This window comes from Erithacus rubecula, assembly GCF_903797595.1.
Source record: "Erithacus rubecula genome assembly, chromosome: 6".
Taxonomy (NCBI): domain Eukaryota; kingdom Metazoa; phylum Chordata; class Aves; order Passeriformes; family Muscicapidae; genus Erithacus; species Erithacus rubecula.
In genome coordinates, this window is record NC_136688.1 from 5766998 (window position 1) to 5793623 (window position 26626).

General features: G+C 41.4%; 2 protein-coding genes across 2 annotated transcripts in view; both read left to right on the top strand.

Moving 5' to 3' along the window:
- ABCC8 (ATP binding cassette subfamily C member 8) overlaps window positions 1–6824 on the top strand; it is a 72088-nt gene extending 65264 nt beyond the window's left edge. Inside the window, exons 36-39 of the mRNA XM_079307901.1 lie at window positions 1358–1461; window positions 2227–2360; window positions 3658–3720; window positions 6107–6824. Of these exons, the coding sequence (XP_079164027.1) occupies window positions 1358–1461; window positions 2227–2360; window positions 3658–3720; window positions 6107–6244 (439 nt within the window). The 3' untranslated portion in view covers window positions 6245–6824. The remainder of the gene's footprint in view (window positions 1–1357; window positions 1462–2226; window positions 2361–3657; window positions 3721–6106) is intronic.
- Window positions 6825–11633: 4809 nt separating this feature from the next.
- On the top strand, window positions 11634–13341 carry KCNJ11 (potassium inwardly rectifying channel subfamily J member 11). Its single transcript, XM_079309354.1, has one exon. The coding sequence runs from the start codon at window positions 11681–11683 to the stop codon at window positions 12869–12871; it is 1191 nt and encodes a 396-aa protein (XP_079165480.1). The 5' UTR covers window positions 11634–11680; the 3' UTR covers window positions 12872–13341.
- The last annotated feature ends 13285 nt before the right edge of the window (window positions 13342–26626 follow it).

Below are 26626 nucleotides of genomic sequence, written 5' to 3' on the forward strand. Positions count from 1 at the left end.
TCCCACAGAGATAAGAATCACTGCCCCACCTGGTTTCAGCAGATGGCCATAGAATACACACCTTTGGGCACATCTTTACATTGTAACCTAGGACGCATCCCATGCATGGGAAGCAGAGAAAGCCAATATTTGTTCCTCCAGCATCCAGTAGTCCAAGTAGCTCTCTGATCAGATACCCATAACCTTCCAGCATTTCTTGAAACCTGCTTTCTCCTACATCTGCTTTCATCTGTCTGCCTTAAAATATGAGAAGTAAAAAATGTAGACTAAAAAACTGCTGTAGACAGAAAGCAAAAGAACATCCCTGGGAGACTGGGCTTTTTTTTTCCTGGGGCCTCTATCTGTGTTTCTTCTGAGCCATTTCATCTGCAGCACCAAATACCTTTGCTTTTTTTTTTTTTTTTTTTCCCTCTCTTCCTACTTCTCTGAGAAGATGATGCAGTGAAACAATGGCCAAAAAGGCCAGTTTCCAACAAATGTCCTCCCCTGTGTCTGTGCCATTTACCTTAGGAAGAAACAGTACAGTCCTCAATGCATAGTTACATCACCTGCAGTTTTAGTTTCTACATAAGTGATTTGAGTTCACTGAAAAGGTTACAGGCTTCAGGACATGCCTGAGTATAGACCATGATTCATCCACATCAGAAGATGATGCGATTTTATTCCTTTTTTTTATTAATTAATCTATTATAAATGCATTTAGGCCAGCATCAATCCTTCACAACTCATACAGCAAGAGTAAAATGTAAAAATAGTGTTATGCACCATTGAATCTCTCATTTTCATTCTATATGCTAATGTAATATGATGTGTGATTCACATTTGTTGTTGTCACTTCTGGTCCACTGCAATCTAAAATAATGTTCATTTGGTTCATAAAACCAGGATTTTCTGAATTCCAGTGAAGACTTTAACTTCATAATGCAGTATGAAACTTGATTATTCTGCTAACATTTCTATAGCAGTGAAGAACAAAGAGACATTGTAGGGAGGGAGGGTAGAATTTTGGCCTTTGTTAATGTTAATTTAAACTGAGTATAGTCACAGCTTTCCCTAGTACATGAGATTTCTTTGGTGTATACAGAGCAAAATAGAACAAAACCATAAAGATATCCAACAAATAGGGAACTTTTCCCTTTCTGCTCAGCTGAGAATCAAATTTTCATCTTAATTACATTGGCATAGACATTAAGTCTGGGAAATTTGGTGGATTTATATCTGGTAGATTAGAATCAGGCCCAGACCTTCAGTGTATGATAGTGACTGTCTGCAGGTTTGTTTCTAAGCACACTAAAAGAAGAAATCCACTCCAGCAGTTTCTTGTTCTGTTGATGCTCTTGAATCACCCACACTGCAGGTTTAACTTGGACCCTGAGAAGAAGTGCACAGACAGCATGCTCTGGGAAGCACTGGAAATAGCACAGCTCAAGCACGTGGTGAAGGCACTACCTGGGGGCCTAGGTAATGAGACTTCTCTTTGAGAATATTGTTTCCAGAATTCCCAACATTCCTGTTTCACTCTTATTTGTTAGAAGGGCAGTTGATGAAGAAAGAGCTTTTGAAATTTGTGCAAGATGACAAAAAGTGCCTGCAGGCAAATGCCCTGTATCTGTGTAACTCCTTTACCAACTGTCCCTGGGGAAAAAGATCCTCTTTCTTTTCGAATCAATGGTAAAATTATTTTATTTCTGTATGTTTTTGTTATGAAACACTGAGGTTTATGGGTCTTGTAAATTCAAATAAGCTGTCAACAAATCAGGTGTTACCTAGAACACATTCTTTTGTATTTTCCTGTAATCATGTCCAAGGAGGAATATTTCTAAAACTTCAAGGTGTGAATCATTTGGCCATGCAGGGAAAGAAACAGACCAACAAAAAAACCCCCACCAAACACCTAACAAAAAACAAGCAAAAAACCACCAATAAAATGGCAAATTTTACAGCCCTAGGGTAAAGAAATGACAGATACTGGTTTGACTTGGGGTGCAGTGTCCTAGACTGCTCGTGTTTCAGAGAAACTCACTCTTGAACATCCTCAGCTACTTTGATGTCTAACAGATACAGAGAATGCAGTGAGACAAATTGGGTTGCTTTGAACACTGGAAATAAGCAGACACAGAAGTGTGTCACCAGCAGCTGTAAGCCTGGGCAATATTACTTTACACTGAAATGAGCCACTGTTTTCCAAGCATCTGCTCTGTTCTGATTTTGCTCTATCACTTCCAGATGCAATAGTCACAGAAGGGGGTGAAAACTTCAGCCAGGGCCAAAGGCAGCTGTTCTGCTTGGCAAGGGCTTTTGTGAGGAAGACAAGCATCTTCATCATGGATGAAGCCACAGCGTCTATTGACATGGCAACAGTGAGTTTGAAGTGCTTCTGGTTTCTTTGATACTGATTTCACTGATATATGAAGAAGGTGGGAAGCAATTCTGTCTATTCTGTAATATGCTTACACCATATTTAATGGTGGCATATTTACAAACCCAGGTAGTTATGAGTCACTACTAACAAATCTAAAGAGCTTTTAAACCATTTTAATAGGGATTGAACAGTTATTCCAGAGCAGATTGCAATATGAAAATGAAGCATGTTATTTTAATTGGCAGTGGGTGTTTTCTAGAGTAAACAAAGCTTGGGAAGGTCAGCTGGGATGGTTAGTGAAGAGTGAATTGGTGACAAGTGACAAGTTTTCCCATCATGGTTGGCAGGACAAGTCAGGAAGTCAGAAGGCTTGGAAGTAGAGTCAAGGAAATAAACACAGACACAGAAAAGGCATACTGGATTAGTTGCCTGGAATTTCTAGGCAGATGTTTAAGCACTCAGTAAAAGTGCAGTTGACTGGGTTTTAGCCAAATAGAATAGTACATTTTTTTCATCTGTTATGTTGTTACAGGAAATATTTCAGTTTTCTTTCCACTGCAAGTAAAGAACATAATTGGAGAGGTTTGCTAGAACAGCTCCCATTTTTAGTTCAATAAAATGTTAGTGTTTGAGCTGCAGTAAGGGAGCTATAGTGCATGCAGCCCAGTTAAAACACATTTTGAATTTTGATGCATTGAGGATATACTCTCTCCTTTGAAATGCTTCTCTAAAGAGCAGCTAGTAACAAATGAAGGAATCTGTGCTCGTGACACTTCCAGGCAGTTTGGAATGCAACGAGTCTCCTAAATAGCAAAGGATGAGTACTTGTTGAGTGAGAGCTATGCTTGTTTAGGCCATCTTAAATATCATCTCCACTGTTAGATATGCCAGGTACAGCACAGTCCCCTGCTTGTCCCTGCCACCCCTTGGTGTTAGATTCCCATTGTGCAGGAGCATTCCTGGCCTTGCAATGGGGTGAAGAACACACGGGCAGCCTGGCAGCACCTTGGGTTTCCTCACTGCAAAACTGAGCCCAGGAAAACAGGGGTTTGGGGCCAGAGCACAGCTCTGATGTCTGCTGAACCCCAGAGGCAGTGGGGATGGCAGGAGTGAGCAGTGACAATGGCAGGGGACACCAGGCTCTGGCTTAGTTCAGACACATAGCTAATTTTCCCCTTCTGCAATGGAGGATAAATAACAACATGGAATAGTCAGTGGTTACTTAAGCCTTCTTTAGTGTCCCTGTTCATCGAGTTCTGTTGTTTGAAAAGCACCAAATGTTTTCCCTTCCCTAGGAGAACATTCTGCAGAAGGTGGTCATGACTGCCTTTGCTGACCGGACCGTGGTTACAATAGCAGTAAGTACAGTCCCTGCTGCCATTGTGATGCAAACAAGGATCAGAAATGCCCCATTTGTCACTTCTTGCCAGTGTTATCAAATGTGTTAATTAGGCCATTCATCTTTTTCCTTTTTTAAGTGGTGTTTAAATGTAAACTTTCTTTTTCATTATAAAATTTCTTACTTAAAGTCATGAGTAACTTCTTAAACGTTTTGCATGATGCTAAGTCAAATTACCTGTAAAGGTACATAATCTAAATATGCTCTCTATCTTATTTCCCATTTTAAGCTAATTTGCAATGCCATATACTTTGCTGCCAAATATATGTTTCACCAAGCTAAAATAATAATTTACCTAAGGATGAATATATATATTTCAGGGAGATGCTTCCTTACATTTAAAAATTCAACACGAGAAATCTGTGCTCAGGAATCTCTGAGCTTCATTTATTTTCACCTAGCAAATGTGTAACAGCAGACCTGAATTATCTTATGGTATCCAACCAGCATGTCATTATAAAAAAGCAAAGGAATCATAACCATGACAATTCCTGATTTCACAGCATGAAAATTCAGATTTGCACTGTATTCTGCATTTATGTATTTTTTCAGTTTGTTTGGGGACAGGCTGAAAAAGTTTTATTATTCTTTTACTCTTAGTGACTTTTAAACTGCACAGTTCAAACAAACAGTATCCTGGAATAAACTAAGTTTGAATGATTTTGTTTACTTCCAATTGTAAATGTGGTTTATAGCAGGTGGGTCTGTATTCAAAACATTCTGTAGTAGAAACATAATAGTGGGGGTTGTGGAATGGGTAATGGCTTTGGGAATTTTTTTTTTTTTTTTTTTTGTATTGTTGGTTTTCAGGTGTATTTTTGTTTTGTGTTGGTTTTCCCCAGAAAAAGCCATATATTCCTAATTTCTGTTTAGGAAGAATAGCAATAGTAGGAGTTATGGCTCTGTATTATCTTCTATGTTACTCACAATTACCAGGGTGGCAGCACTAATTCTGTTACACTGAATGAGATCAGACAAGAGCAGCAAATTCAACTGGAATGTGATATTTCAATCCCCTGCTTGTGGACTGGATAAATGTCATAGAAACTGCAGAAGATATGAGATTTGTAGATGCCATCAATGATTATTTTATGGAAAATCTGGCTAGGAAAGCTAGAGAAGGTAATACAAGAGTTGTTTTGATACTGAGGATGCCCAAGATATGATTAGGAACCTTGTGGGTGAAGAACAACTGTGTAACAACAACCATAATATTCTGAGATGAAATATCCCTGCAGGAGTAATGCAGATCCAAAAAATCCCATGCAATTACAGTTAACATTAAAAAGTGAAATTATGTCAATATGAGGAGGCTTGCAAAAAACTAAACCCAAAATAAAATGGTGGGGGAAAAAAAAAGCTAAAAGAAGCAGCCAGGGAGATTGAATCTGACAGGATTATGGAAATTACTGAAGCATTTTATTTAAAAAGAAGATGGAAACAATGCATGCTATTCATTTAGGTAATGCTTGAGTTAGGATAGATAAATGTGGTATGGATAAAGAAAATAAGAAGATTATTTGAAACAAGAAAGCTGGACTCAAAGTTCACACATACCTTGAATATTGTGTGCAGTTCCAGTCTCCTTATGCTCAGAACAACACATGGTGACTGAAAATGCTGAGAAGCACAGGATGATTCTGGAGGTGCTGGATTTGCTCCTGGAGAGGGGGAGCAGGCTGGGGCTCTTGTGCCTGGAAGAAAGGCAGTGTGAGACATGTGAGAGAGGTCTGCAAAGTCCCAGGGCAAGGGGCTGAGATGGAACTCTGAGCAACACTGCCCAGAGCCCAGAAAAAGGGGGAGCACTTGTTTAAATAGTGGAGAGGAAGTATGGAAAAGTCTTTTCCAAAGGATATGGATGCAAAATGATTGTGAAAGATAAGAGAGGACATGGGCCAAGTCTTGTAAAACTGACTGGATCAGCTTTGTGAATAGACAAACCACACCAGGCTCGGGAACCAGCCCAGACCCAGATGCAATCCAGGGCTGGGAGAATTCCCAACTCCCCACAGGCAGTTCCACACTCAGTTGCCCAGTTCCTACTCTGCCTGGCTGCCTTCTTTTGGCTGCAATTGGTAGCAGGACTCTGGGCTGAGGACATTCTAAAGGGAACTCCTAGGACTCTTGATACTCAAGTACCTGTGTGGTTTTTAGGTACTTGAGTATCCACTTGGCTCTTGGTCTGTATATTTATCTGCAGCACTTACACAGAAATTAGGAGGAAAAAGTAGGATAAGTAGCCTTAATCAAACTTGAACTTCATAGGAAAATAAATTTTGCTTTATCCTGGAACATATTGAATGGAGAGATACACTGACCTGGCATTTTGTTTATTTGTTTTTCAGCACCGTGTGCACACAATCCTCAATTCAGATTTGGTTATTGTAATGAAGAGAGGGGTTATTTTGGAATATGACAAGCCTGAGGTTCTACTAGAACAAGAAGACAGTGTCTTTGCTTCTTTTGTACAAGCAGATAAGTAATAAAAATAAAGCATTTTGGAATACAATTTTATTATTTTCTAAAAATGTAAAATACTTGTAAATAAATATTATTTCATAATAAATTGAGCTTTTCCTTTTTTAATAAAATGAGCCATTTTTTCCATCTGAAGCATTAATCAATTATCTGTGTACTTTCTTTTGTATGCTACTACTTTTATTTGCTGCCAAAGAATCATGAAATATAGTTTTTAAAAAAAAACTACATGGATGAACTATGACAGGATACACATCAAACAAACATAACTAACATGGAGTTATGTAGCTTTCAACTCCCCCATCATTTATTAACATATTATTTTTTATGTGTCATAGCCCTACTGTAGATAATGTTGGTGACTGACAAATGCAGAAGGAAAAATTATATACCAAAGGTATCTCTCAAAAGCTTGTATCTCTTTCAATCAAATGACTCTGTAAAGCTTTAATATCTAAATATAAAATCTATAAAACACTTTTTATACTGTGGTTTATTGATAGTGCCTGAGTTATGCCTTAGAATCTCCTTTAATAGTGTCTAGAAATTAATCACAATCTGATTCCATCTTTCTGCCCACTGAATACTATTATACTGATTCCAAGCAGGATGGAGGCAGACTCCCTCCCAAACTGTGGAAAAGCTGAGAGGAGACAGGCTGTGGTAAAGTATCAGTGTTTAATGTACACTGCTTCCAGACCCGTGCAGATGTACCAATTCATCTGGAAATTATCCCTCCAAGTTTGGTAAATAAACAGCATTAAACCTTTCCCTGCAGCTCAGGGCCATGAGAGCTTGACTCATCATCTCCTAGTTTCACATATTTCACCCACTGTCACGCTGTCTCCAGATTTACTGTGACCCTTACCAATAAATTCTGTACACTTGAGGTAACTTTTAACCACTGCAATTATTCCAATTTGGCTAGACAGCTATTAATCCCTGCCTTGTGACAGTCATTCTGGATTTTTTCATTAATAGAGGGATTAGAATGTCAATAACCCAATGGAAGGCTACAATGAGTTTTTACGTGTTTTCCTTTTTACATCAAGTTTGCCTTTACATTCCTTTTTTTTGTTTTGTTACTTCCCATATTCAAAGGATTTCTAGTGCTTAGGAGGGCTCCTTTTTGCGATTTTCTCTCTGCTCAGTTAGTTTGGAACCTGTTTCTAAAAGCTTTATTTTTTAGAAAAAGACCCCTCATGAGACTTGTGATATTTTAAGGCATTACTTCTAGCACTGCAGCAGAGAGCCAGGAAGAATGAAGAACTGTTATTGCTGTTTGTGTTACCAGTTCCAGAGCAGAGTATTTGCAGCATGTCCCTGCTGTTATTTGGGCAAGAACGAAGGGCAGGTAAGTGGAAACAGAGGAGAGTGTAGAATGGACAGTGGTAAAAATCAGGGTATGGTTATGCAGATGGAAGGCATGAGCTCTGCCAGTGCCTACTATCCTTTGAGAGAAAAAGGGCAGCTGGGAGCTTTCTTATTCTCCAGGGAATTGTTTGCTGGGCAGTGTCCAAGAAAAAATGGCTTCAGGACTATTGGTGTGTTTCCATCCTGGAATACCAGGCTCCCATTAGGGCTGAGAGAGAAGTGGGAGCAGAAGGGCACAGAGCAGGTCTCTGTTACAGCTACTGGGTGTGCTGTCTGCTGGCTTCCAATTGCTGCTCTAAGGCAGGATCCCATCCTGTAAAAACACCTCTCTGCAGGACACTTCAAACTCACACTGAAGAGGCTCTGCAGCCTTCTGTGGAAGCTCTTAGATTCTAAAGGGGAGAGATGCACAGAAGTGAGGTTCCATGTGCTTTTCATTAAGTGCCTGGGATTTGACACTGCAATTTGGATTGACTCCTATTCCACAAGCTTCTGACAACCTTACCCAGAAGGGAATGCAGGGGAGGAAAGGACACAGGATATTGCTAAGGAGGCTGTGCTGTCTCTTGCAGTACTAAGAAATTATAACTTAAAAGTGCAAGTGTCATTCATTTCCATTTTAATTTTTTGTATTTCCTAAGTAGCAGGAGAGTAGGATGAGTTCATTCATATCCAACAATTCCTTGTCTTTTTCATGGTAGCACACTTCTGAATCAATGTGTGTGAACAGGGAGGCTCTTAGCTGCCACTCAGGACATTTCCTCAGCACATTTCATCTGGTCTTGTCTATATGGGGCCAGGGTGTTCGTGTTCCTCCCCTAACTCCAAAGGATTGAGAGTCTCACCAGTGACCAGAAGCAGTACCCAAGAACATTTTTCTGTGGTCTGAGGCTCACTGATATTACTCAAATCAATAAACCTTGTTGCCACGAGGTTGGCAGCCCAGGAGTCACTGCTAAACCAGGCTCACAGATGTGTTTGTGTGGCACTGAGGCATCACTAAGCTAAGGGCTGCACTGCAGTGGCTGCAAAGCAGTGCAAGCCAAGGCCAGACTTTGTTTTCCTCAGGGATAGGATTTGTCTGAGTCTCAAAGATGTTAGAACTGCCCATGGAGATATGACCAGAGGGGGTTTTGTTGTTTTGTACTTTGCTGCTTTTCCATTATAGGAAAAACAAAACAAACCTGTATAGTGTTTATTCCCTTGTCCTATTGTGGCCAGGAAACACAGCATGGCTCTGTTCATGCCTCCTCTTGTAGCTTTGTATAACTCTGGTCTCTTTCCCTCTTTCTACCTGCTCATGCTGCAAGGTGATTTATGAAGTTTAATTTCTGTCACACTAACACTGTGTAGTCTCTGAACTTTTACTCAGCTTCTGAAGGCAGAGTAATGACATGGCAACAACTAAATTTTAATTTGACAGTTATCATAAGATCTTGTTTGATAGCCATTAAAATTAGAATAATTGGTGGGGGGAGAGTTTTTAAGTGTAAAACCTCTTTTGTGGGTGGAAGAATTTACCTCTCATGATTCAGTACTATAGAGTGGGATTGTTAATTCCTGTGAACCCAACTTTTTTCAGCAGCTCTTAACACAAGTATGTTGGCTCACTCAGAAGATCTGTCACTTTTTTAAGTATCTGTCACTTGATCCACAAAGGCAGCTCTAGAAATTCTTCAGCAGAAACCACTCGCTTTGCTATCCCACCTCAGCCCCTGAGTGCTCAGAGATGAGGCAAAAGAAGTGGCAAATGACAGTCCTGTTGCAGAAGTGGAAACAAGGAAGCACTGTTCTGGTGCTTTAGGGTCCTAAAGGATTTTAGGATTGCACGGTGAGTGTGTTCATAGAGCACTTCCCCTAGCACCAGGTGATGCAGCAATTCACTCTTCCTTGAAAACCCTCTCCCCACACTTTTATCCACTTCACATTTATGGAGGTACTGCCCTCTGGAGGAAAAGGTACAGAACGATGACCACGGCTCTAAAAGAGTAAGGAAAAACAGCACAGAGGTCAGGACTGCCTCTTGAATCCCTATGTCCCTGTCTGCCAGGGTGTAAAATGCTGCCCATGAGTTGCCTGGTGTTGTACAGCCTGTTTATGCTCACTGCAAAATGCTGACAGTATGACCTGCCATCACCTGCAGAACTACACATCTGACAAGTAAAACTTCAGCTTACTTCATCCTTTTGGGTTATGGGGTTTCGTTTTGTTTTTTGGGGTTTTTTTTCATGTTTAGAAAGAAAAAATTGCCCTAAAAAAAAAAAAAACACACACACACACACACACAATATTTTTAAAAAATCCATTATCATATAAGTCATATACTTAACTATTGAGAAGTGTAGGTGCAGGTGACATTCACATCAAGAACACAAAAAAAGTCTAGGAGATGAAGGGATGTAGGGAAAGGGGGAACACCTTTGGCTAAGCTCAGTGGCCTGGCAGCCACATGATGCCTTGTTGCTCTTCTGGTTTATTTATCAAAGCAGCAGGGAAGATGAACCAGGTTGGGAAACTGACCCCTCCAAAAAGAACTGATGTGTGCCACTATTCATACATAAAAAGTAGATACAGTCTAAAGTACCAGTAAACATTTAACTTCAAGACCTATAACTACTGTTTGGAGAGCTCAGGGTGACTACTTCAAACTACTAATCCAAAATCCCTAGGTGGGCTGCTTTAAGTAGCTGTAGGTGATGAAAGTTAATTTCAACCCCAGCTGGGTGATTCCCAGACATCAAGTGGACAATTGCCTTGCCCAGGGAATCAGTGCCAAGAGCTGTTTACAGTGTGGACCAAAGCACTTTGAGCCAAAACTAAAGGGAAAGTCCATGGACACATGTCGTGCAATTAGAAAATAAGTAATCACAAATCCATTGGTACTAAAGAAAAACTCTCATCTAGAATATCCTGGGATGCTGTAGAAACTCCACAGTGTTGGTGCCTAAACTGAAATAGAAACAGAAGATTGTAACCAGAGGAAATAAACACATCAATGAGAATAGTGCTGTTTACACAGTAGTGAAGCCACATCAGAATGTTTTTAAATAATGCATCTTGTCAGGAGGATACATCCTTATAGGCATGCCCATGTATATATTTATACCCACAGAGACATCAGTGTCCCAAACAGGTTCTAATTTCCTGCCTTCCTTTGTTGGCTTTTCTGAGGATTTTGATGTCTATCTGGAAGTACTTGTCACTGGGAGCTAGCCTTTTGCATCCAGATTTTTTTTTTTTTTGGCAACTTTTGCTGCTGTTTGGACTGTAGACATTTTCCTGAGCAGCCACAGCTCACATCATTTCACAGTCTCCTCTCTGAAAAAAAAAAAAAAAAAAAAGAAAAATAAATGAAATAAAATACATCCTTGCTAATTCTAAATAACTCTGGTGAAATTTTAAGAGGGATTGAGCCCCTTTAGTTCCGAGTCTGTTTAACAATTACATCCTTGGACTCAGCTTTTTCAGGGTAATTTCCTACCACTGCCTGCCCGATTTATCAGAAGGATGCTTTCCTCCGATTTACTGAAAGACAATGAAGGTGAATTTCCGTTTATTATTGTTATCATTGTTATTACTGTTATTAGTTATATTACTGGCATGATTGTTATTGTTATTGTTGTTGTTATTGTTATTATTATTGTTGTTGTTATTATTACAAAATCCTTTTTTAAAATCGGCCAGTAGCTTTTTTTCTCCCCCCCACCCTTCCCCCTCCATTTCACGGAATAACCACCCGACATGAAGCCACGGCATCCCACAAAGGAGCCCCTGCTAATGGAAGGCAGCAAATCCGTCTTGGATCGAATGTTTACATACAAACGGCGGCCCGAAACCCTTCCCCCGGAGATGAAAAAAAAAAAAAAAAAAGGAAAGGAGGGTGAAAAGGTAAAGAAACGCCCCCAGCTGCGGCGGGGAGCGCTCGGGGCCGGCTGCGGCGGCGCTCCCCGCTCCGCTCCGCGCTCCGCTCGGCGCCGGGCGCGGCCGCGCCCCCGACCCGCGGCGCTCGCCGGGCTCGGGCACGGAGAGGCACGGCCCGGAGCCGCTCGGGCCCGCCGCCCGGGGCCATGCTCTCCAGGAAGGGGATCATCCCCGAGGAGTACGTGCTGACCCGGCTGGCCGAGGATGTGCCGGATCACGCCCGGTACCGCGCGCGGGAGCGGCGGGCGCGCTTCGTGGGCAAGAACGGCGCCTGCAATGTGGCCCATAAGAACATCCGCGAGCAGGGGCGCTTCCTGCAGGATGTCTTCACCACGCTGGTGGACCTCAAGTGGCCGCACACGCTGCTCATCTTCACCATGTCGTTCCTGTGCAGCTGGCTGCTCTTCGGCATGGTCTGGTGGCTCATCGCCTTCGCCCACGGCGACCTGGACCACAGCACCCGGCTGCAGCGCGACCCCGCCGAGGGCGCGGCCGCCTTCGTGCCCTGCGTGACCAGCATCCACTCCTTCACCTCCGCCTTCCTCTTCTCCATCGAGGTGCAGGTGACCATCGGCTTCGGGGGCCGCATGGTGACCGAGGAGTGCCCGGCCGCCATCCTGGTGCTGATCGTGCAGAACATCGTGGGGCTGGTGATCAACGCCATCATGCTGGGCTGCATCTTCATGAAGACGTCGCAGGCGCACCGGCGGGCGGAGACGCTCATCTTCAGCAAGCACGCGGTGATCGCCCTGCGAGAGGGCCGCCTCTGCTTCATGCTGCGGGTGGGCGACCTCCGCAAGAGCATGATCATCAGTGCCACCATCCGCATGCAGGTGGTGAAGAAGACCGCCAGCCTGGAGGGGGAGGTGGTGCCCCTCAACCAGATCGACATCCAGATGGAGAACCCCGTGGGGGGCAACAGCATCTTCCTGGTCTCGCCGCTCATCATCTACCACGTCATAGACAAGAACAGCCCCCTCTACGACATCTCCCCCATGAACCTGCACCACCACGAGGACCTGGAGATCATCGTCATCCTGGAGGGGGTGGTGGAGACCACCGGCATCACCACCCAGGCCAGGACCTCCTACCTGGCCGATGAGATCCTCTGGGGCCAGAGGTTTGTGCCCATCGTGGCCGAGGAGGACGGGCGGTACTCGGTGGACTACTCGAAATTTGGCAACACGGTGAAAGTGCCCACGCCCTCGTGCACTGCCAGGCAGCTGGAGGAGGACAAGAGCATCATGGACACCATGCCACTGTCCCCTAAAGGCACAATAAGGAAAAGGTCTGTCAAGCTAAAGCCCAAGTTTACCATAAGTGAAGAGCCTTCCTGATGCCTTCTGACTGGGCAACTCTGTTAGGGCTTTGTGTCTGAAAGATCTCATGAACTCAAAACACTGAGGTGGCCTCTTACTGTTTTTTAAAAAAATTCAGGTTGGTAGCACAAGGTATGTTCTGGTGTTATTTATTGTGGAGAAATCTAAAGGTAATTATATTTTTTTAAAGGTGTGAGAGATTTCAAGCAGAACTGGGAGTAGGGAAAATCAGGGTCTGCAGCTTTAAATTTCAATTCAGACTATTTAATTGCACGATCATTCTGCATTGATTCAACTGCAGGTAATGACACATTTTCTCAAGAAATAAATGTGTATTTATCCTCAGAGATTGCAGGTTTTGGGGTCTTGCAGTGTTCGCAAGTCAGTAGTTTTTAACTGGTGGTTTGCTTCCTAACTTGAACAATCAATATAGCAAAATAAAAAATTAATAATTAATAAAGTAGGCTGGATTTAAATGATAAAAAAAAGGGGTCAGGCAATGACACGAGAACAGATCTGGAAGTGTCTCTACATTATACTGTATGTCTCAAAGAAATTAACTGCTGGATTTGCATCATCCATATTGTGTTGTATGGAGCCACTCCTACCACATGCAGTATGAAATGTATTTGAATATTTACTTTTGTTTATTTTAAAAGCCTTTACACTTCCAAAATAAAACATTCAGGAATACCTTTTTGTACCGTACCTTTCTGAGAGTAAGCAATGGTTTGCCTTTAAAAGGAGTAGCAGATAATATGCAGTTGATATTAATTATGAATAGGAAAAAAAAATCTGCATTTTAATTTTGTAACGAAGAGAAGCAGCATTCCCTCTCTCCAAGCCACACAGCAATAGGATATTCAGTCCAAAAATTAACCTCTCCCTTGGGTCACGGTGAATTCTGCTAGATAGTCAGGGAATAAAAATAGAATTACATGTTTTGAATGAAAGGACAGTGAATGCTGAATGCTGAAAATATAGCTGCATGCAGTAGGAAAAAGCTTTTATTCCTTTCCCTTTTGTAAAAGAAAAGAAGGTTTTTTGTGCTTAGGGGAAAGAGGGGTGTACAAGACAGCGTGGTCGCTTCTGGGATGCTGTGTCAAAAACATTGCTGCTGCTGCTGCTGAGGAAACAATTCCCTTTCCAACCTCATCCTGGCCTCCCTCTGCAGCTGGTGCCTGCCTTGGTTTTCAGCTGAATCCAAGATCTGTCATTTGCCAGCAAACATGAAGAAGCCATGTTCACTCCCTCCATCCCACAGTGCCAACAGGAACAATTCCCCTTCGCCCACTGCAAATCCCCTCTCTGGAGTTCCTGTGACAGCAGCAAGTTTATTTCTACACGGGGTTATTAGGAGATGGCAGCAGTGTTAGCTACAGGGCAAACTGCCACCCAGGCAAAAAAATACATAGTGTCCATATAAAAACCTAAAGAAGTATCACAGAACTGACCCCACACCTGCCTGCCCAGGCTGTGCAGAGAGGCACCAACTTACTTTAAACACAATTAATTATTCAAGGAGGATCTAGTATCAAGTCCTGTGTGTTCTGTAGTTCACAATAGGCACCTTAAATTGTTTGTGTTGGCAATGATATGGCAAATTTCTGATGCCTTGTCAGTGTAACTACATGACAAACTCTTTCCAAAGGGTAAGAAAACTTCCATAGTGACTATGGAATATTTTCAGGCATCTATAATAAAACAATCAGTGGGTGAAATCAAGTATTGGGTTAAATGAAGAAATTATTTATTATGTTTTTGCTGTTTATGTATTTTGGTTTTATGAAGCATTATCAGACTGCCAGTTACAGGAATAAATGCCTGCTCAGCTCCTCAATACAGCTATATTATTCTGTGAACAGCTCTGAAAATGTGAAATGAGTTTCACAACAAAATGACAGTAAAACTAGCATTAGCAAGTAGTCAGCAAGGAGAATTTGGAAAGGCACATTTTATATTTGTAATCATAACCCCCCCCACCCCCCAGTTTTTTAAAATAGGGCATGATTAAATGCCTTACATGATTAAATTTCTTCTGTAAGAGCAAATCATTGTCACATTATTTTCTGGCTTTGCCTTTTTTCCTGCCCCTGTCTCCCACTGCCTGTCAGAGGGCACTTAGAGTCTAGCTCCCTGCATTTCCCAGGCACCTCTGCTCCTTTGAAAGTTCATTGTTCTTTTTCACTTGCCACAAAATCACTGCTCTGTTCTCACAAGAGTCATTCACAAAAAATATTAGTTGGCTTTCCAGTGGCTTGAAATCTTTGGCTTCCTCATGAGTCTCCTCAGTGCCTTATTTCAATGTGTAAGATGCACCTTAAGGTTCTCTCATAAAACCACTTCAGCTCTGGTCGAGTTTTAAAGCTCTTCTCAAGATTTGACCTAAATGTGAAGCAGTTTCAGCAGCCATACCATGCAACTATTTCCAGGAACTGAGGCAAGCTTCTCTTTACCTCGGGGAAATCTGTAAAGCTGAGAGGTGGAAAATTCTATTTGTTCCCACTGAGATGGGAGGGAAAGGATGGGAAGAAACAGCCTCTGTTCACTGGGCTGCTGTCAGGACCATCTTAAGTGTCACTTCTTTTTCAAAAATCTGCCTGATTTTTCTGAAGCCTTGCAGAAGAGAAGCACCATAATATTATGAGGAAGGCAGGATTTGTGCTGTTAAAATCACCATAGTGAATGATTTGAATCAAAACTGGTGATTTTGAATCTCAGGATTGTTGTGCTATAAAATCCTCCCGTTCTTTCACCATTTAAAATGTTCAGAAGCATTTTGGGGGCTGAGCAAGGAAGGAGGAGCATATTTATTTCTCTCTAAGAGTATCACTTCCTTTTGTGAATCCTTTCATTTTGGCACTGATGAGGTATTTGGGAGCACAGGTATCTGCAATTTTCCTTAGAGTCATCCTTCTGCTGACCACCCCCATTCTCCGTGGGAAGGCTCTGCAGAAGGCGTCAGTGCTATCATTTGACACAGAAAACTCCTCATTCCTAGCAGTGAGCAAATATTGTGTTTTCCATAGTTGAACTCACAAGTGAGTGGGCTTTTGAACTTTCTTTCTCAGCCCACACCTGCTTTTTGGTAGGTGGTACCACAGTTTGGATCCTGCTGGGGAGAGCTGGGGCTCCCACGAGTTCTTGGCACAGAGAGGGGTGGGAGGGAAGCTGGAGGCTGCATCACCTGCCCAGGGCTTGCCCTGGCTGAGGTGTGGGCATGGATACAAGTAGGAAGTCCAGACTGATGAGTTTTGGCTGTGGCAGAATGGAGTCCATGGAATTGCTTTTTTTGTGTGCCCCAAGAGACCTGTGGAGCTGCTTGGGTGGAGAGAAGGATCACAGAGCTGGGTGATCAGAAAGGGAGACTGCTGAACACTTACATGCCATGGTTTTAAAATGCTTGTACTAGCTGCTGGTGAGCCACTGGGCATCTCAGTTCATGTTGCATTTCCTAATGAAATCCAAACATATGTACACAAAATTAGATTATAACAAGGTCTGACTTTCTCTCTTCATCCCTCCAGGCACATGATAAGTAGAGTATTATAGCATTGCACTTCAGTAGGACATGTCCCTATAAAACAGATACAAGCCAGAAGTGAACTCAAGAGATGACATTATAAGGGAAAAGGGAGTCTGGAATAAAAAATAAATACATTTAAAAACAAAAGTTACACAGTGTGAAGACAATGTCAAGCAGTAATAAACTATTTTAATTTGAAGCACCAGCAAAGGTGTGACGATGCTGAGAGGAGAGATCAGGGAAAAAAAGCAGAAATGAGAGGCTGGAATGAGAGTCTTTAACAAGGCCAAGGTCTACATGCTGGCATAGATTAGCAACAGGGTCAGTGTCAAAATCCAGGCTGCCCTGTAAAGTGAGACTGCAGCCTGGGCAGGATCAGCATTGCTCAACCAGTGGGTAAATATTGCTGCTGGTTGAGCAAGGTACGAGACACAACAGAGCCCTGCTGGCAGCTGTGCTGGGAGGGCTTGTTGGGGTCTGACCCTCCTGGTTAGTTAGGTATTAATAGTTAATGATATCAAATTAATGAGTAATTAACAGCTTTTGGAAAACTGAATTTGTTTCTCCATATTTTCCTTCTTTTTCCACTCTTTGTACCTTAGTCACCCCGAGGGTAATTATTGTAGGTGTGCTCGCACAGATTGGGACAAGGGACAAGAATGTTTGGGGGGTGAAATACAAATTTAAAACAGATTCTAGAAACCCAAAAACTTCTGTGAAATTGCCAAGCTTGCAACTTTTACAGTGATTGCTTGTACAAAGCATGGAAATATCTATTCTTAGGAGCCAGATATTGATAAACCACCATGGATTTATGCTCCCTGTTGTTAATTTTGAAGATTTGAGTAGAAGGTAGAGTGTTTTAGCTCTTCAGAATAGGGTTAAGGAGAAGAATTAAAGTTAAAAATTACTACATTTAAGGCTCCCTAGTCACACCTTTTCCCTCTCTCTGTGCTCAATGTCATACTGACATTCCCATTAAACATGGGCAGGATAAATGCTCTTTGCAGGGTATGTTCCCATGTGGAACCCCATTCACCCAGGGCCAGCTGCCCCATTCCAGGTTGGACCTCTCCAACCCTACAGCCCTGATCTGAGCATCCTGGAAGGCAGCAGAGAGATTCCCACCCATTTCAGGGTATTTTTGGATCCAACCTGCCAGAAGCACGTGCTGCAGCAAAGGGAGGGATTTTCTCCTCCCTGCAGCCCTTACTGGGGCAGAGAAGAGCCTTGGGGAAGGAGACCTGGGGAGCTGGACCCCAGCAGGACCAGGCACTCGTGCTCAGCATGGCTGGAGACTGACTGCCTGTAACAGTGACTCAGAGCACTATTTTTGATTCAGCAAGGGGAGAAAGATACGTGATACAAACCTCCACACCCCACTAAGGAGAACTATTAAAAGAGCAGAAGACATTCTTGAGAGGCTGCAGATACTGCTCTGTCCTGCTCTGAGCACTGTGGGGTGCCTGCAGGATATGCTGCCTGTTCTTCTGCCTTATGCTCCTGTTTTAATTTATAGCACGACTTTAATGAGTGATCACAGGCAAATGACTCAGTTTAAACAGAATTTTCAAAAATCCTGAAAAAAAAATTTTTTTAAAAAAAAACCTGCAGCTCCTCTCTGCCACTTGCCTCTTGACCTTTGTGCCTGCCTCACTCAGGAGTTTAAATGCAGGAGTTTAAATAACACCACCCTGTGAAATTTCCTATCCAGCCCCTCTCCCTGCAGAGAAGAGCAGCAATAAATGGCAATCCCATCAGAACTGGAGGGGCCCACAGAGAAACTTCTCCCCTCTTCCCTTCCCTCACTGGGAACACCCTTTTCTTCCTCTAGCTGTTCATTCACTGTTTTATGTGAATACTTGCTTATAAGTTTTGCCTTTGCTCTTTGCCCAAGAGAGGGTAGGAAGGGGCTATAAATGCCATTATTGTTTTATTCACAATAATATTATTCCTGAGTGGAGTTAAAATTGGCAGTGAGCATCAGTGCCAGTAGCAGGAACCCTTAACATCAATGAACTTCAACTTCCATTTTAAATCCTGGGCCTTCAAATCCAAGAAGGATTTCCAGGGAGTTCATTAGCACCAGGATTTCCCTCTTAGGGTTGAGCACTATTGTTTAATAAGGTGAGCAGCTGCCTCAAACAGCCTCTGATGGGGCCTTTGCTGCAGTAGTGATGTTGTTTCTCAGCTTCACCATCTCCTGGGAACTTCTTCCTTTGCCTTGTGAGTAAAAATCTTGGTTTATTTCCCTTTTTTCGAGCTTGAGAGAACATGGCTCTTGTGCATATTGTGTAACCATTTTGCTAAGATATTGAGTTTGTTCAATGTTTATGTCATGGTTTTGCCAAGTGCATTAAGGGTGGCTGTAGAGAGGTGAGTGTTGGTCTTTTTCCCAAATAGCAAGAGACAGGACAAGAGCAAATGTGCTCAAGGTGTGCCAGGGGTGGATTAGGTTGGATATTAGGGAGAATTTCTTTACTGAAAGGATGCTCAGGAATTTGAATAAGTGTCCCAGGGATGTATTTAAAAGCTGTGTGGATATGTTGCTGACTGACCTGGTGTAGTGTTGGAGTTGGCAGTGCTGGGCTAACATTTGGACTTGCTGCTCTTGAGGTTCTTTTCCAACTCTTTTTTGGTCATAATTTCTGACTGTCTGCTGGTGAGTGTGTGCTTATGGTAATGGGCACAATAAAGTTGTTAGTTCTACTTTAGCTTTATAACTTGAGGAGTAAAAATTGGTAAAGTGATGTTTGTTTCATGGGATAGGTGGAGAAAAGAAGCAGTGAGATGAGTAGGAAGATCAGAGTGATGTTCTTACAAATTGTATGGATTTTGGTGGAGCAGAGTGCCCAGAGAGGAGCTTCTTTATGTAAAATGATGACAAATTCTTATTTAAATTACAAGCAGTAAACAGGTATTTTTCCAAAGTCAGTATCTGTCTTTAGAAATGGTTCTGTAGGAAGTAGCTGTTACTTTCTCACAGGTTTTCTCCTATCAAATGTTGCCTGGATATTCTACATTTAGAAGCCACCTGCTTTACTAAATAGATGCTTTGGCAATGCTACTTGATTATTTGGTTTGCAAGGTTGTCCTTTCATGTTTCCTTTTTTAAATTACACCAAAGTTGCTATTAATTTGACTCTTTTTCCTGATTTCTTCCCTCATTATTGTATGTAGCCAGGAAAGTGTGTCACTTCTGTTGTGCTCTTGTTTAAGGTGAAAAATAGAAATAGAAGTTCCCCAGCATGTCTTAGCCCTGTGACCCATGGTCAGAACTCTTAAATTACAATACTACCAAGGTATTTCAATGGTATCACAAGTGTTTCTACTCTTTTGTGTGCTCTGTGTTCACTGAAGCCTCCATTTTCTTTTCTAAATGGAGTTAAGTCAAATTTTAAAATTTGTGTTTCCTCCAAAGTCTCATCTTCAGTAGGAACTCACATCTGAACCTACATTCTTCACTCTATTTGCTTTTTGCAAGTTATATAAGAGATTAAACCAGACCTATCCTCATCCAGCCCTTATTTTCTACTTTTTTTTCTAAAATGGGAATAGTCCCTTAAAGCAGATAACTAAACTCATCCATTTTGCTATTCCTTCCACACACCCAGAACTGAAGAGTCACATCACAGTAGCCTTTGAATGTGCAGAAGAACACTTTTATCTCCAAAGTGGGAACTGCTTCTTGGCTGGATGGACCAGGATTTTTTATTTTCTTCTTCTCAGAGGGAAGTGAATAAATGTTTTGGCAGCGAAGCCACTCCATAAATGTGTCACTTTATGGCTAAGTGGTTTGTGTTTTAGTATTAAAACTGTAATTTCTACATTTCTCTCATGTCCTGTAATGTTAAATAATTACCTGAAGAGACAACTATAAATATAAGACTCTCTGCTGCCTCATTCCCATTGTTTGGACTTGGCCTTGAGCAGCCCCATTGTAAAACTTGTGTGTTCAAAATCCTTTTTCCTTATCTCTGGACTGCCAGAGATCCCTCACCTTCAGCTGACTTTCAGATACAAAAAAAAAAACAAACCAACTTGGTTTAAAAACTACTTATATTAACCTGTGGTGGTGATGGATAATACAGATCTTGCCTCTTTCTTCCCATTCCATGCACACTGCTGATCCCAAACCTGGAGTACTGTACCAATATAGGGCCCAGCAGCTGCTGGATCCTCTCACTTACCAAATGTTCCAATTATATTTGCCTGCTGAGGTGAGGATCATGCTCAGGGGTGATGTTATCAGAATGGCCTTTACAGTTTTGTTCTGAAACTATAGAGACTTTTTGTGCCTTTGTTTTGTTGTTTAGCAGATGCAGTTATTAGCAGCCCTGTTAGTTTCCTCTACAAAGCAGGCAGGAATTAAGTTAATTACAATAGTAATGTTCTTATACTGATATTACTGACATTAAAGGAAGTTAATGTGTCCACAGAAAAATTCACAATCTCACATTTAAAAGTATTTCCCAATTTATACAAGCCTACAAAAAATTTTTAGTAATGTTGCTCTCATTCCTCAGTACCAGTGATCATTGCTTTTCACATTGTCTCTCAGAGAATCTGCTCCAAAGTGTGCTAAATTCAACAGATGTCATTCCACTGGCTTAAAACAGTCTGGATGTGGTTCAGAGAATGCCTGGCTAAAATGGTGTGCTGGCACTCACATTTCATTCATTTTCCTGAGGCTGTTTAAATAAATGAAAAAATACTGAGCAGTAATTGTTGAGAGGTTTCACTTGGTGACTTAGAGGTGCAAAGTTTTGTTAGTTTGTTTTTTGAAGCTTATTTTGAAGCTACAGCTCATTCTTTGCCACAATGGGGTGGGAAATTTTTAACATTTCCACAATTTTCTGACACACAGAAATACTTGTTTAAAGACATGATCTGCTTTAGGTAAGACTCCAATACCTTTAATAACTTTGTGGCATCTCTTATTCCTTTATCCAAGCTTGAGTGTTTGCAAAACAAGTGTCCAAATTTAAACTAACTTCTAAGAATTAACAAATAATCATAAAATAATACAGTTTGCAAGAGTGAGTTGATAGGCTTGTCCTAAACATGTTTGATGCTACCAGGTTTAAAATTTGGTGTGGAAAGTCCAAGACACACTGTTGACTGTGGTTTGTGTAGAAATTTGTCATCTAGTGGAGACAACAGAAGACTTTGCAAGAGAAAGTCTTCCTTTAAAAAGCTTCTGCAGTAAAATACTCCTGGGACACTGAGCCAAGAGTGATTTATTGCAGAGGAAGGAGTTGCACCAGAGCAAAAGAATGTTTGGGTGTTCAGTGAGACACTGCACTCTCCTATGTACATACAAAGTGTGTCACACTGATATATTAAAAGGAAGAAATGTTATTCCTTTTTAAAAGTGGTTTTTTGGTTTTTTTTTTCCTGGCAGCAGGAATAAGACCAAAGTATGGCTCCTATCACTATGATAGCAATTAATCACTTGACTTGAGCAGGCTGTTTTCAGCCCAGTCACCATCATCCACCAACCAAAACTCTGTCACTTTGCTGCAGAAAAAGGAGAAGGTTTCTAGTTTGAGGGCAAACTAGTTAAGAAGTCAACCCCAGGCAGAGGTCTCATGCTAGTCCTCAAGTATGAAAAGCAAAATCTATAGTGCTTTCTAGCCTCTGGGATTTTACAGCAGGGTAAATATGAAATTACATCTTGTGGTTGAGAGGGGAGAAGGAAAGAGAAATTGTTCCTGTCAGATGTGATCTCATGGAAAACAAATTGGTGGTGGAATGGCAGGATTAAAGATAACAGAACTCAATTTGTGGCTTTTATTTTTTTCCCCCCAGCCACTTTACTTTCAGCATTTCATAGTGGGGAATATAACATTCTACACTCACTTGAAATAAAACAATTCAAGCAAAGAAAAATCCAAATAAAATTCAGCCTTTGTTTATACCAGTTTGTTGGAGCTTGTGTAGAGACTCTCAATAGCAAAAATAATAAGCCAAGTGAAAAGATCTTGTGGAGCACTGGATGGATTAATTTGATAGAAATCTGCAGCCAGGGTCTCCTGGGCTGAACTGTGCTTGCACAGTGACTCATGAGTTGCACCTTCCTGGCCCAAATGACTCTGTATAACTGAAACTAAATTATTGTCCCCTACAAATTGCATCAAACTGTGCTCTGTGCTGCCCTTCCAGTGAGAGAGCAGCAGAGATTTATTTTATGTTCCTGAGAACCTTAGAAATGCCTCCTTTATAAAAATAGGTTTCTCCAGGCTTTATTATTTTTGAAAACAACTTTACTTTTTGGCAGATATGAAAGCTGTAGTGTCATCTGAAGCACAGGATCAAGGTAGAAGCATTTGCCTGAGTGGCCCAGTAGCTCTTGTGTGACATTGATTATATCCTCCTCCAATAACCACTGAATTTTAATCTCTTTAGGTCAGAAACAACTTAGTCTCTGCACACAGAGAAACTAGAGTGTTTCCTACTGCTAGATAAGTAGATAAAGATGTGAAAAGGAGGTAAAAAAAAAACTTGATTATTTATCTCTTGCCATTTATATATTTGGTTATTTATAAAGGAAGCAAGAAGAATTCAGTCTCAGTAAGAAATATGAAAAATAATGTTCTTTTGACAGCTTAAACACAACTAACCTTTAGTCCTCTGGCTATAAAAATGCATTTATTTATGTTAATTTAGTACTCCTCCAACTGCAGGGCTTCTTTAACAAATGTACCATGTAATTACATATTTTATTTTCCCTGGTTTATGAAGTTCTCAGCTTCTCCTTTCTACAGCTATGCCAGCACAATTTTAAAATTTAGAAATTACAAAGTACAAGTGGCTCCCCTGCTGCAGGAGGAATAATCTATTTATTTTCTCTTAAAGGGTCAGTGTCATCCTATTAAAATATGCTACCTCAGGAAAACACAAATTCCAAGAGCTATTCTTTCCTTTTTTTTTTTTTCCTTGTAAGAGTTTCTTAAAACCTTCAAAGATAAGTAAACCTTTGCTCAGTGGATAAGGCTCTCTGATTTTCACTAGGGTAGACAGGAATACAGATGCCATGGACACTGGAATTCTCAGGCTAACTCTGTTTTTAAGCTTAATCTAATCATCAGGCTAGATTTAGATCTACATTTTTCTTTTTTTATGTGTTGGTTTGCAAGTGCAGTGCTCTGTAGATGTCTCATAGTGGGACAATCAGGCTTGTGTGGGATTTTATTTGGTTTTTTCCTAAATACTTTATTAAGATAGTTTGTGACAAATCCTGTGAAATCTTATCAAGAGCAGCACTTGTGTTGCTCCTTAGGTCCAGCTCTCTCAAAACTCTATTTCTGGTGTGTCAGTGCTTATAAAGCTGGACATGCAGGACACAGCTGCCCTGACCTCCCTCCAGGGCAGACTTGGAGCCAATTTGTCTCATGGCAGAGCTAGCACAGCTTTAAAGGCAGTGTGTCCTCTCCAGAAGTTTTCTAAGAGAAAGGCATCAGCACACTGCCCAAAGGATGCAGGATGAGAGAATCACCTTGGATTTCCTTGCAGTACCCTTTGAGTGTGCAGCATCAGCAATGAGCTGTCTGTGGGGTTGTGAAAATGGAATTTGGTCTTTGCAATGCAGTTGTGTCTCCAGCAGCAAGTAAAAGATCTTTGTCTTTAACTTCAGGATCTGCAGAGGATCCTTCTGAGAGATGCTCATCATCTCTTTGCCTAAAGAGTTCCATTCCTTCAGGAAAGAAGGAATGGGCTGTGCAAGTTGAAGAGTTTTCAGAGCAGCTGTCCATTCAGCTCTAGTGGGGCTAAAAATAGAAATCACCAGATTTATAGAAAGTTTTATCAGGACATGAGAGAACAGCAAGGTGCTGATTTAAGGAGCCCATGCTGGAACCCCAGAGCACAGGCAAAAACAAGAGGGTTGGGGTTGGATGGGCTTTATGATTGCACGCAGTGCAGATGTTAAATTCCCCTGGAGAAATAGCCAAGATGTGTTTGCTTCTCCTGGTTAGGGAGATCCAGTGGCTGTGACCAGCAGTGCACAAAAGTCTCATTGTCCTCTATGGGTGCCTGAAACTGAAAAGCTTTCAGATCCTTCTGATTCTTTAGCAGAATTGCTTTGTCTTCTTCCACAGCACTGCTTTGTGTGTCAGAGGAAAATGTGAACCTTCCTCTCTTGTGGATACTTCAGATAAAAAGTTGTAGTAGTAATGATTTGGGATGAAAGCCTACAAGCTCATGATTCAGAACAGCTCCTTCTAAATGCTTCTTTTCTGTGCTTGCTTTGAACAATGCCACTTTTTGAGGAGCTGTAAAGGAAAAAGGATACCCTTGTATGGGTACACACTTAGCCAAGAGTGGGACAGCCTGCTCAGCTTCTGGGCAGCCTTGAGGAGCAATGTGGGGAGTGAGCTGCATTTACACAGTGCAAGTGCCTGCCTAAAATAAGCTGGAATTTACTTTTTCATTTTTCAACTCACAAGCATGAGTTGGTTCTTCACTTTACAGAGGTTTAGATACTGGACTGTGATAGTGTATTAAAGTATTTTATTGCCTTATTGCTTTAAAGTGTGCAATTACAATCTCTTAATTGAAAAGCTGCCATTATTTAAATAGTCTTTAGTCCACCAGTGTTGCCAGATATGTGGCTGAGAGTCAGCTACAGCCAGGCAGCCTCCAAAGTTTGTTCTCTGTGAATTTGTTTGTGAAAGGGTTATTTAGATGCTTAAGTTTGTCATGGTTTAATAATAAAGAAACCATGTAATCAAGCAGTTGGGAGTTATCACTTTGGAGTTCTACTGCTGGCACCTGTGCATCAGGCATGAGCAGGAGAATGTACATTAGCTGTTTTTTGGGTCAAACTGTATCTCTTCAGCCAGCCCTTTGTGGCAGGGTGTGAATGCACTGCCTCTAGTCCTAGCACAATTATTCCCATGTTTCATAACTACTATGCTGCAATATGCTTTTGAGGGGGTAAAACAAACTTTTATTTGTTTGGGTTTTGTTTTGAAATTTTAAAAAATGCTCTGTGCACACTTGGTGCCACCCTGGCTTTGTCCAGAGGAGCCCAAGAGACATCTGAAACATTTAGGGCATGTCTAGACTGAAAGCTGAGCTGATGGAACATGAATGAGCTGGCAGGGTCTGGGTCTGCAGTGCCACGTCAGGCACAGATGGCTTTGAAATCTTCAGCCCAACTGCAGCTGCCAAGGAGCCAAAGGAAAACTTTCTGCTTTTAAGAAAAAGTAAAAGAGTGTGGCAGTAAAAAGGGGGTAAAGGTATGGAGTGTTGCTTTTGGGAGCTGGGGTAAAATCAAGTACCCCAAGTTAAGGAATATTCCAGTGCTGGCTGCAGTTGCTCACCCTTCCTCTTAGCCTCAGAATAAATCATCTGCAGGAACAGCTTTCAGTGTAGAAATTGTAACACAGAATTGAAATTTAGACACTGGAAGCCACTGATGTGGTTGATGGTGCTTAATGTACAGGAAAGCTCAGCCCAAGACAAGCAGCTGCTAATCCACAGACTGAGCCAACTGAAGTGCAACTTGGGACCTGTAAATAATTAATAGATAAATTAATAAAGACTATTATGGTGATACTGTCTTCACCTGTAGATCAAAGTAAAGCTACTCATCAGGATGGATAACTGGCTGGTTATTTTTCTCATCTGAAAACAAAGCAGAAAGTTAAAATACAGGCAGTTAGACTATGAGTAGCATATGTGATTTTTTAAGTTCCTTCATATTTTATAATAAATGAATTTTTACAGCACTTAACTTTCCTCATGTTAAAAAGTAAAAATAGAAAGAGGGTTTCTAGGCTGAGAATTATAAAGCTGTTGTAGTTGAAACTGAGTCATGGCTTTATATGCAGTGAGTAATATGATGCTGAACACAGACAATTAAACTAGAGATAAAGAGAAATTTCTCATAAATTTAAGATGTGCCTGGATGGCAACTCCTTATTCTTTGATTTGAGTTTTCCTATTTAACAGGATGATTTTTATGAGATTTCTTGGCTGTTCTTTGGTGATTATACTTCCCTGGGAGCTTCAGAGACCAAGTGAAGCAGCATCCCTGAACTGGCTTTAAAATATGCAATTTTCACCATTAGAATTCTCAAGGGGAAAAAAATAACAACTTGCATCTGCCTCCAAAGAAGCTGTTTCTTAAGCAGCCTCAGGAGTGACCATGATCTGGTGCCTGTATAATCTTGTTTCCTCCAGAAAAATACAGGTGCTGCCTGTTTTGGTTTCACTAATGTGCAGGATCCTACTCTAGCACT